This window comes from Mus pahari, chromosome 18 (assembly GCF_900095145.1).
Source record: "Mus pahari chromosome 18, PAHARI_EIJ_v1.1, whole genome shotgun sequence".
In the NCBI taxonomy this organism is placed as follows: Eukaryota; Metazoa; Chordata; class Mammalia; order Rodentia; family Muridae; genus Mus; species Mus pahari.
In genome coordinates this window covers 36,999,274-37,011,575 of record NC_034607.1, presented here as the reverse complement: position 1 = coordinate 37,011,575, position 12,302 = coordinate 36,999,274, and the positions used below count along the sequence as shown (strand labels likewise).

The window sequence follows — 12,302 nt, the reverse complement described above, 5'->3', positions numbered from 1 at the left end:
CTGCTGGGTGGCTGGAGATAATCGCCACTGGCTTGCGGGTTATAACAGCATTGTGTAGGTCACTTCTTAAAAACGGGGAGCCTGCTTTTGCTAAAAGCATCGACTCTTCCCTACAGCCATGGCCACCTGATTTCTAATAATTAAATTATATTATTAAAATGGGTTAAAAGGCCTGGCATCCTTGTCTCCATATCATGGTTGTTCCTTTGTTGCTACAACCTTTGAGTCTGACTCCACCCAGGTCTGTATTTAGCCATGTTGGTCTTTTGGGAAATGTTTTGTCCCAAACCACAATACAGGGTGAATCTTGTCTACATCTCTCCGGAGTAGATATGTTTATTCTATCTTGCCCTTGCTCTCATCAGCTCAAGCATCCACAACCCTTCTTCCTATCATAATGACAAATCAAACCATGAAGCCAAGATGCCAGCAACAAATGGGACTTACAGTTCTGAAAATCCTAACACTAATGACAAGTCCCAAGCATGGGGTATATAAATGCAGGATGCTGTATCAATAGCAGGAGTAATGCAGCTTTAAGTCTCTTCCTGATTGACAAATCTCAAGAGCAGAACAGTTTGCATGTGAAAAGGAAAATGCTCATCGAAACTCCACACCATAATCAAGTGATGCCCACCAAAACTTAGCCCACTCTAAAAACATTAACATAAGGCTGACACCTCCTCCTCTGTTCAAGCAGACTACTTGGTCATCTCTGGGCCATCTGGCTGAAGTCAGTCAGAAGTTGAAGTCTCAACATTTAGCCTTGCCTGTTCTGTTAAAGTCTGTGGCTGAATCTCATTTGCCCCGATCACATGCCACAAGATCCCAGAGTCTGGTTTCCATTCCTGTCCAATGTTTGGGTTTCTTATAAAATTACTATCTACCTGGAATTAACTAGGAAGCCTGGATTTTATTTGTCAACTTGATTATCGGAACTCTGGAGGGTCTCAAGAGAGAGAGAGAATGCAAGGTCACTGTGTCTGCATATCTGAGAAGAACTGATGTGGAGAGTGCAAAACTCCATCTGCTAGTGACAAAAGCTACAAACTGTTCTTCCAGGTGAGCAAGCCAGGGCAGGTCAGAGTCGGTTTGCTACTTTGTATCAGCAAATCCAAGAACCTCTCCTTTTACAGTTCCTCCCTGGCTCAGAATTATTTGAATTTAAGAAGTGAATGGCTGGCAGGTGATACGATTGTTAGGATTGTTAGAGAGAAATAGGCCCAACCCAGGGGAAAGGTTGTTTAGAGGTGGGGGTGGGGGGGATGGGAGACACCAGCAGACACACACGGATAAGCTGTAAGGAAGCAGACCTTCAAAACCACACAGGCAAATCCTGTTGTTACACATACAGAATGCGCAGTGACTGATTTTTAAAAGACATTATTTGGAACACTTCACAAATCACCTTTATTTTGTTCATGGATATTGTCTGACACTGCTCTTGGAGAATTTCCTATCAAGTGTGACCCACTATCTTCTGTCTGGATATGAATGGCCAGGGTCACAGTGCTGAGCTTGCTGCTAAGATGTTTATGCTAGAAGCATTTTTTTTTGTTTAGTTTAGTATGGCTAAAAATATTTTTGTGTTTTTATTTATCAATTTATTATTTATCAATCATTTATTGCTACCGTATCCTGGTATTAGTGTTTCTAATTCATCCATCATTACTTATCTTGACCCTTATGTTTGATGGTGTCTTTGTAGAATTACTTTATTGGAATTAGGCTGAATTTAATCATAAAGTTAAACCCAGTTAAGAGGGAGGGGTTTTCCTCTTGGCGTTCTGTTGTTATATAGTCACATATAACTCGGGGCTGTGTCACTATGCAGATTCTGTACCATGGAGGCTAGTTAAGCTAGTTAGGTTTCCAGGCCTCTGAACCTAGAATCTGGCCATAAAAATACACTTCCTCTGAAAAAAAAATCATTGTTTAGAGTGAGAAACTATATATGGCAGGGTTTAAACTAATGAAATAAATCTGCTTTTTGTTGTAATAAAATACATAAGTGCCTAGTTCATATTACTGGTCCATCTATCCCTTGCCCCTTTATAATTTATTTATTTTTAAAAATTGTAAACAGGATATTTTTAGGTCTCCTGGAAGAGTCATACCATGGCCACCTTGGCATAAAGTAATAAATGTGACTCCAAGGAACAGGTGGGTTTTTTTTTTTTTTTTTTTGTCCCAGCCCAGAGCTTGTTAATTGAGAATCTGAGTAGGATTCGATCAACCAGAGGATGCTGGGCTGCCTCTCCCTGACCACAGCAGCAGCTGTTCCTGTGGATTCTCACATGGTGGTGGAGGGAAGGGCAGGTGGGAGGGATGGGTAGAGCTAGGTATGGAACCTGTCTTTCTGTGTGGGACATAGGTGGCATTTGTTACTGTTAACCATGTGGCTACACCAAGGACACCCATTTCCTCAACAGCTGCTCGCTGCTGTGGTCAGGCTGGAGCGCCCAAGCTCACTCACCGGTGCTGCTCTGGATTGTCCTCACGGTGGTGGTTGTGCGTGGAGGGGAGGACGACCTCAGCGACACGCACTCGTCGTCCTGGGAGCAGCCCTTTTCGATGGCCCGCACGTAGCTGTGGCTCCGCATGCGGAAGCAGCCAGGCAGGGGCAGGTCCAGCGCTTCCACCGCCTGCGACTCCAGCTCGCTGAACACAGACTCGCACACGGATTCGAACTGTCCGTTCACCTCCATCTCGCTCACCTGTGGGAAGCCACAGGGTGGTTAAACACCTGTCCCTCAGTTCCCCACCAACAACATCTCCAGTTCAGCATCTGGAAGCTTCATTCCCCCACAAGAGCAGCAGCGTTTAATGTGTCAATCCAACGTGTATCTAGATGTCTTAGCGTTTCTATTCCTGCACAAAACATCATGACCAAGAAGCAAGTTGGGGAGGAAAGGGTTTATTCAGCTTACACTTTCCACATTGCTCTTCATCATCAAAGGAAGTCAGGACTGGAACTCAAGCAGGTCAGGAAGCAGGAGCTGATGCAGAGGCCATGGAGGGATGCTGCTTACTGGATTGCTTCCCCAGGCTTGCTCAGCCTGCTTTCTTATAAGAACCCAGGACCACCAGCGCAGGGATGGCACCACCCACAATAGGCCGCCCTCCCCCATTGATCACTAATTGAGAAAATGCCTTGCAGCTGCATCTCATGGAGGCCTTTCCTTTCTCTGTGGTAACTCCAGCTTGTGTCAAGTTGACACACGAAACCAGTCAGTACAGTATCACTTCCTTTATGTCTCAGATGGTAAGTGAATAGCATGTAGCTAATGAAAAAGATGACATGTTTTAAGGAAGAGAGCTTTGGAGCTGGGAAGATATCTCAGTATGTAAGGACTCTTGCTTTGCAAGCCAGAGGATCTGAGTCGATATGTGAAAAGTGGTTGGTTACATGTGCTTGTGGCAGAAGCGTGGGGTAACTCTGGTGGCAGAGACAGGCAAATCCTGATATCTCATTGGTCAGCCAGCCTAGCCAATCAGGAAGCTCCAGTTTCTGTACGCGCCCTTGCTTCAAAAACACAAAGGAAAGAGCAATAGAAGACTCCTACCCCTTGGTCTGGAACACACATCTGCATACTTGGGTGCACGTACCTTCTACCTTCCTCTCAGAGGAGAGCTTTGTCTCTGGAACAGTGAAGAAATGCAGTCTGGCCAGGCGTGGTGGCGCATGCCTTTAATCCCAGTACTCAGGAGGCAGAGGCAGGCGGATTTCTGAGTTCGAGGCCAGCCTGGTCTACAGAGTGAGTTCCAGGACAGTTTGGGCTATACAGAGAAATCCTGTCTCGAGAAAAAAACAAAACAAGAAACAAACAAACAAACAAAAAAACCAAAAAAAAAAAAAAAAAAAAAAAAAACCAAACAAAAACCAAAAAACATGCAGCCTGGGAAGGAAGCTTTGTCCAATGCGTTCTGGATCATTCTATTTACAGTTTCCAGTTAGCTAATGTTTATTTTGCATGACTGGAACAGAACTCACAGTCTCTTCTGGCTCTGTTCTCCAGCCCCTCCTTATTGATAAATGGAGCAAAGGTCATTGGCTTGAGGTCAGAGTTCATGTACCATTTTTAGCAACTGCTATTTTTGTAAATTATTTTACTACGTCTTTTGAAGTGACTAGTTAGTTCATCAATCATTTCAAGGTTGACTGAAGTTGAGTGCACAGTTTGAAACATGCATTTTTAATTTTATTTTGTTTTGCAAAATACATACTTTGCTAAGGTAGGCCAAACCCGGATATGTCAAAAATCTTAAAGAAGCACTATCAAGACCTCAAACTACTGTCAGGTTTCACTTTTCATAAAAAAAAAAAAAAATCCATAAATTTATCTTTATTATCAATCAATCAATCAATTAATTGGCTCTTTATGTAGTCCTGACTGTCCAGGAGCTCTCTATGTAGACTAGGCTGACCTTGAACTCAAAGAAATCCTCCTGCCTCTGTCTCTGGAATTCTGGATTAAAGATATGTACCACCAGGTCCACCACCACCATCACCACCACCAGATTTTATGGTGGTGAACGTCTTAGGTAGAGGCAGGTGAGTTCTCAGCCTACCCCTCTGAGGCAAGGTCTCTCCTTAAACCTAGTACTAGCATTTCCTCAGCTGCCACCAGCAAGCCCCAGCTCTCCTTCTACATGTTCTCAGTTCAGAGCTGGGGTTAGAGACACGTGCAGACCGCACGGCTTGTGGCACGGGTATTGGGATTCAAACTCTGGCCCTTACAATTGAACATCCAGCACTCCTAATTGCTAAACCATCTATCTCTCTAGCCTCCTGAATAGGTAGAGCTTTAAAAAAAAAAAAGTTAATTAATTAATTAATTAATTAATTTTGTGCATATGCATGTGTACACCCGTGGGTGCCTGTGTCATGGTTGCCTGTGGAGGTCAAAGAACAACTTGCTGGACTGGATTCTGTCCTTCCACCATGTGACTCATCAGGCTTGGTTGGAGGCACCTTTACTCAATGAGCCTCCTCTTTGGCTCAGTCACTGAATCAGAATCGAAGTTAAGGCTCTGCAGGGGTTTGTGAATTTAATATGTGACTCATTCAAGCCTGAAATAATTTCAAAACCATTTACTCATGTATGTGCTCATCACTACAGTTTGGTTGAGTTTTTTCCTTTCGACTTTTGTAATGAAGTGTCACAAGGAAACAGTGAAATAGCTCTCCCTGCTCAAGTTGCAGACATGAACCTTGGGTTCTGTCTCTCCAGAGGGTTACTATACCTTCTCTCCTTGTTTTAATAAAACTTGAATCATACAGCAGACATAATTCTGCAACTTGCTTTGATTTTGCTGAATCATCTAGGCTAAACACACATTCTTAATAGGATTATCCCTTTTTCTATACAGGCATAAAAAATCCCCAAAGGAAATAAATTATACTTAATAAATAATAACAACCAAATATCCATGGAAACACTAAAAAAATCAAGAAAGGACATTTCCAAGCTACCTCACAGTCTCCTGCATGCCTTATCTTAAGAACAAGCCATCTCTAATCTCTACTTTATCCATTTTTAAAAGTTTTGTTCACCCAAGTATGAATCCCCGGGCCCTAAAGTTTACTCATCAAAAACAATCTGATTCAGAGGTTTTGAAGGGATCACAACTAGAGGTGTCCCCAGCCTCCAATACATCATTTATTTAAAAAATTAAGTTACATTTATGTTTGCATGTATTTATGTGCATGTATGTATATACATTTTATGTGTGTGGGTGTGTGTGCCAGAGTGTGCACATGCTCAGAAGACATCTTGTAGGAGCCAGGATGTAAGAATCCAATCAGTATATCTTTAGACTGTATTATGTTAAGAAGGTTTTATTTTAAATATTGTTATGTGAGTTTCATAAATTGCTAAATCATTTTTTTGGGTTGCAACTGGGACACCGTGTAAAGTGCCGTTAGACCTATTTCTGCTGTTTATTCTTCGTATCTGGGTGGAGTGGTGCTCTCAGCACCGAGGGTGGACCACTCTGAAAAACACCCGCTGTACTCTCTCAGTCCTGCTATCAAATATTCAGCCAAGGTCTTTAGCAGGACAATTTACTGTCCTCTTTAATACACGCTACAATTAGATGTATGCTAAAGAATTGCTTCAAATCAAATGTAATGCTCTATTGTCAGTGACTCTGTACACCTGTTTTATATACTCAGATGCCTGGAGTTTCATGAAGAAAAATTTCAAGCATAAAGAAAGGGCACACATGTTCAAAAAGTTTAAGGAGACTACACGAGTCTAAGTCCTTGGTTTATAACATTTTATTTGGATTCCTCTTCAGAGCCTGTGGTGAATAATGTCAGATTTTAAATAGGAACAGAGTCCAATGTGCTTAAGCTCAACACTATTATTCTATTTATATATATATATATATATATATATATATATATATATATACACATATATATATAACTACGTGAGAGAATAACTCTCCCAAAAGCAACTCCACTTCGAAAAGTCAGTATTTATGGTTCAGTGACTTTGAAGAAGAAACTGTTCTCTGAATAATGACAATGTTGCAGCTGTAACAGGAACTTTGAAATTGTCCTTAAAGCTAATGTGTTATTTGAAAGTTGAATACGGTGCTGGAAGAATGATGTATCATTAGGTCTCCGTTAAGGATGGTTACTCTTTCTGTTTTTTACTTAAGGTCAAATGACTATCCAGTGACATTGCAGTGCTTGACCCAAAGACAGCATTAGTCTTTTCCATGCCTGAACATTTAGTAAGCTGTAACTGGGAAGTAATGTCCCAAGGAAGGTCATATCCACAGCACAGAGATCTGAAGCGACCAGTTAAATAGCACAGTGCCCTGCTGGGGGACATGCCATGTTCTCCTGGTCTGAACACATTAAGGATATAAAGTTATAAATGTGTATACACTTTTTCACAATTTTATTTTTTGAGACAAGGTTTTTATCATGTAACTCTGACTTTTCTGGAACTTGCTATGTAGACCAGGCTGGCCTCAAACTCATAGAGATCTCTCTGCCTCAGCCTCCTGAGTATGGGATTAAATGCATGTGTTACCATACACAGCTTTATTAAAAAAAAAAAATTTAAACTCACAGATGCATTCTGCGTGCAATTCTTTTTTTAAAATATTTTTTTTAAAGATTTGTTTATTATATATGTATATGAGTACACTGTTGTTGTCTTCAGACACACCAGAAGAGGGCATCGGATCTCCATTACAGATGGTTGTGAGCCACTATGTGGTTGCTGGGAATTGAACTCAGGACCTCTGGAAGAGCAGTCAGTGCTCTTAACCGCTAAGCCACCTCTCCAGTCCCCCTGAGTGCAATTCTTGCTCCGATGACCTGCTCTAAACTGTAACACTTTTATGATCATGGTTTTATGTCAGTTATGTCTTTCCTAGGCATGGCCCCCTCAAGCAACATTGAAGGTAACACCTCCTCCATCAAAACCATCCTGAAAACGGGTTGGCGCCTAACTGACCAGGTTATGAATTTCCCCGGATTCCCTCCTCGTGTCTTACCCATCTGCAAGGAGCCCCTCCTCTCCTATACCATCAACACCAGGGACTTGCTGGGGATGAACAAGTGAACCACCCACCCGCAGCATCCGGCTGCACATTTGCCGACTCCACCAGTGGTCTATGTGCCGAGACCACCTCCGCACCCTTGCCCTCTCCGTTCTTCCTGATAACAGCGTGTGGCCACCGAGGCTCTGACGGCTCTCACCTGGCTTATGGTGCTCATGGCGCGCATGTAGCTCTCATTTCTGGAGCGGAACTTTGGTGACGTGAGCAAGCCCGCAGGGTCCAGGCTGTCCAGGCTTCTGTTGATGGAGACTTCACTCACGGCCCTCAGGTAGCTGTGACTCCGTATCTGGAGTTTGGGGGAGTGTTCGTTGGAGATCCTGGAGAAGAACAATGGAAGCGTTTGGGTGAGTGTTCACGGGAAGTCCTGGAAAGGGTCAGACTCAATGGGGACAATGGTAAGCCGTGGCTGTCCTTCGTGCAGGACTTTTAACGCCAGGTCAAACACTACCGATTTCCATGATTACTAAAGTTCAATACTAAATTACTAAAGTTCAGGAGAAAAAAAATCTTTAGTTTCTATTCTTGTTTTCTTTTAAATTAAAATTTGTATTAATTGACATGCAGTAATTTTATATAAAACATAGCGCTTAGGGTGTGATATTTTAGTGCATATATTTAATAATGATTAGATAAAAATAACTGACATAACCATAACCTCAAACATTTATCATTTTTTCATGCTGGGAACATTCAAAGTCCTCTCTCCTCCCTACTTTAAATGTACATTTTATGGTTGTCAAACATAACCACCTGACTATCCCACAAGACATTAGGAGTTATTCTTCCTATTTAATAGTCACCCTGTCTTTATTCCCTACCCACTCCCCCAACCCTCTGGTGTTATATTCATGATTTCTAAGGAAGTCAACTTTCTAGGCACCCATGCACAAGTGAGAGTGGGTTCCATTCACATAGCCACAAATGATACTTTTTCAGTTCCTTTATAATAGCTGCCTAATATTCCATTGTGTATATGCGCTGTGTATATGTGCTGTGTATATGCACTGTGTGATTTCTTTGTCTATTCTTCAGTTTATGGATTGACACCTGGGTGGATTCTAGATGTTAGCTATTTTGAATGAAGTCACCATGAATATTAGAAGGTTGACGTCTTTCTCAACATACTAATTTTATTTTCTTCACATATACATAGCCAGTGGTACAACTAGTAGTTCATGCGGTAGCTTTACCTCTTCTACTCTGATGGGGGCTACCATAGCGTTTTCTGTGATGGCTGTGACAATGATTTTAAATTTTCACTAACAGGGTATGAGACGTTCCCTTTTATTCACAACAGGAAATACCCCCATTAAGACAGGGTATTATGGGGCTGGAGAGATGGCCCTTACCTTCCGGAGATTCTGAGTTCAATTCCCAGCAACCATATGGTGGCTCATAACCATCTGTAATGGGATCTGATGCCCTCTTCTGGTGTGTCCAAGGACACACTACACATGTATTGCAGACTACACATGAGCTACACAGTGTACTCATATACATAAAATAAATAATTATTAAAAAAAAGACAGGGTATTATAATGCCCAGGTTAGCCCCTAGATTGTCATGTAGTTGAGGCTGGTCTTTGACTCAGGATTCTCCACTCTCTATTTCCCAAATGCTAGGATTTCAGGTATGTGTCATGATACCCAGCTTAGAAGGAAATCTTGTTTCAGGAAATCTTTAAGGTTTGGTGACATTAGAGAACAATCAAAAGTCTCCTTAACCATTAAGAATTTTCCCTTTTAATGCTCATACACCCTAAGGAAGAAAAAAAAAATAACAATGGCAGATCTATTTCAGAATTCTGAGCTTTGTAATGTGTCAGATTTTCCTTTGTATACATTTGTTTCAATTTTTTGTCTTTGCACATTAGCAACAGCAAATAGCTCTGTATCTATACCCATCTACAAATTAATTGTTTTTCTTTCACTCACTGAATCAATTATCTATCTAAACTTTGATTCTCTCACATAATTGAGATTGAATTTAGGGGGAAAAAAAACCCTCTGAAATCCTAACCATTGAAAATGCACATATCTTTAAATCTGATCTATAGAGACAGCTCTTCCTATACTTTGTACCCTATAGATTTGCCCTAAATGCACTATAGGAGCTTAGAAATTATGAAATTCTCATTGAAGAAGTCAAGCCAGGGATGGGGAGATGGCTTAGTTGGTCAAGTGTCTGTCAAACAAGCATGGAGCCTTGTGTCTGGATCCTTTGAGCACACATAAATCTTGGCCTGATTCACAGAGCCAAAGATGCTACAAAGGCTGCTGGGAGAGAAACACTATTAATAGACTTATCCAGCAGTGGGCCTTGCAAGATACTATGCTGACTTGCCAGATAAGATGTGTGTACTTGTGAAATAGTGGCACCATTCCAGGGACAACCAACCACTTTCTGCTTGACTTTGAGGTCTGCTGCACAAGAGGAGATCATGCTTGGCTAGGAGTCCGTGTATGGGGGTGGGCACAGACCCTGAGGGCAGGAAAGCCTCTAAGTGTTGTCTCACTCAGTGGACATGTTGTCAAACTGCCTTATAAATTGTTTTGTTTACCCAGAAAGCAATGCTACTCTCAGCCTTGGCCAGAGACCCTAGTTTGTATAGTGGGCAGAGCTCAATGCAGAGACCATTCGTTTGTCAAAGTGCTTTGAATAAGTGACTGACGAATTCTAAGCCCCAAAGTGGGGCATTTGTACCATAGTCTTTAAGATTCAATGAACATCATAGAAGAAGGGACAGGAAGAGCATCAGGCTCAGAGGATGGGAAGGGATGCTCTGAAATGCTGTGTTCTGGATACAACATAGCAGGTGCTCTTGTGAACACATAATGGTTGTGATTTCCTGCACACACCTGAAGAAAAATCAAGTCAGTGAGCATTCTAGTACAAACTGGGGAGAGGCCCTGAGGCACTGTGCCTATTTGGGGAGCTATTAGCTGCTGGTCAGTTGATCATGTTCCACTGGTTGGATGGTCTCACTCCCATAAGCATACAAAATCATTGGGGATCAATCGTCAAGCAGCTGACGATTCATTTTGGGCAAAACACATTACTGCTTTCCACACAGATTAAAAAAAAAATATAAGCAGCGTCTTAAGTAACATCTGGATAAAAGTCAGATCTAGTCAGCTCAGTGAGAGGGCTAAGTAGAGCTCATCCCAGGAAAATAGATATGAAGGCTCGCAGGAAAATAGGTTCACATGCTACCAAGGCATATGATCAGGTGTGCAGTCTCACTGGAAACCAGGAAAATGGTGACTTAAAAAAATGTGACGCATGTCGACACAGCACATCCATGAACAAACACTGTGGGAGGTGAGGACATTCCAAATGTCTCTTAGATGGCAGTGTATAAGATCACACCTTCTCATAAAGCTTATATGAAGCTGCTTAACAACAGCTGAGCAGCATATTCCAGATAATATCAAAACCCCAGGATGTGATGGGCAGCTGGCTGTTCTTTTTTTTCTATCACTTGTTCAGACAAAGAAATGAAAACAGATGCAGGAAAATGTGTCCAAAGGAAATGCTGTATTTTATTCCTACAAGAAGGAAACCGACCATTCTAGAAACCTGTCCTATGCTTTTTCTGGGCAGCTCCCAAGCATACAGACACCTTTGCAGGGCAAGTGGCTATTTTCTACGTGCTCCATGCTAGTCTGGTGATTTATACGAGATCTCTTTACAAAGTCCATGCCAGGAATTCTACCAACCTGCAAGTTTCAATTCATTTTTCTCCAGGATCTTTTGGCAAAGGTGGTTTTAAAGCATCTATTAGCTAAAGCTCACCTCTGCTCAGAACATGATTGCATGATGACCAATGTGTTTATCTGGCTATCTTGCAAAATTCGTCAGAGCAATGACACTTCCCAATGTAGATGATGGTGACATTGTGTACAGTCATCAGGGAACAATGGGGTGGGCCTTCATAAACAGAATATATTCAAAAGAAGAAACCAAGTCCTTTTTTTTGAAAAGTAAGTCTCGGCTGGCTGAGATGAGGCATGGTTGTGGCAATCACCCTGGCCACTTGGTATAAAATAAGGCATTATTCCAGAAGGTTAAAGTGGGGGAAAAAAAAAAAACCATCAAAAAAGGAACTGAATAGCTCTGTTTCGGTGAGTCATTTCCGATAAAAACAATGTATACTTTAGCAACCCACTACATGAGAGGAAATTAATTTTTTCTTATCTAGAAGGTAGAAGCTGCAGCTATCCATACAGAAAGGACAGGACACGCTGGACCTGTACTTCCTGGTGCAGAAGAGCCCACTAAGAAATGCCAACACACAATGTGCTCATTGCTGTTCCTGCCCCCATGACAATGGATATTTTCTGAAGGGAGGTATGCACATTCAGAAATGTTATAGACATTAATTCCCTTTCCGTGTTGGCCTTTTGAAATGAGATTGATCTTTTCCCACTGTCACCTCTGAAGGACTTATCTTTTTGAAGTCCATCAAAAACTGAAGTGGGATTTTGGTCTTGCTGGGCCAGAGAACTCCATTCACTATTGCAGCCACTTAAGAGACAACCCTTAAGGAAGCTCTGGGGTTGATCTTGAGGCTGTGATTGCAAAGAAGATTCTAGAAGACTCAGACCAGGAAGTTTCAAACCGATGTCTCAACTTTGTAATATAGGACTAAAAATGACTTCAGGTGATTGGCTCTTTCTTCCTCTTCTTCCTCCTCCTCCTCCTCCTCCTCCTC

General features: G+C 41.8%; 1 protein-coding gene across 15 annotated transcripts in view; it reads right to left on the bottom strand.

Annotated features, from left to right (window-relative positions):
• Window positions 1-12,302, bottom strand: part of Dlgap1 (DLG associated protein 1) — an 809,018-nt gene that overhangs the window by 160,406 nt on the left and 636,310 nt on the right. For all 15 annotated transcript variants that reach the window (XM_029531372.1, XM_029531368.1, XM_029531376.1 and 12 more), the window contains 2 exons: window positions 7,727-7,904; window positions 2,477-2,717 (listed from right to left, as the gene is read on the bottom strand). In XM_029531372.1, the coding sequence (XP_029387232.1) occupies window positions 2,477-2,717; window positions 7,727-7,904 (419 nt within the window). The remainder of the gene's footprint in view (window positions 1-2,476; window positions 2,718-7,726; window positions 7,905-12,302) is intronic.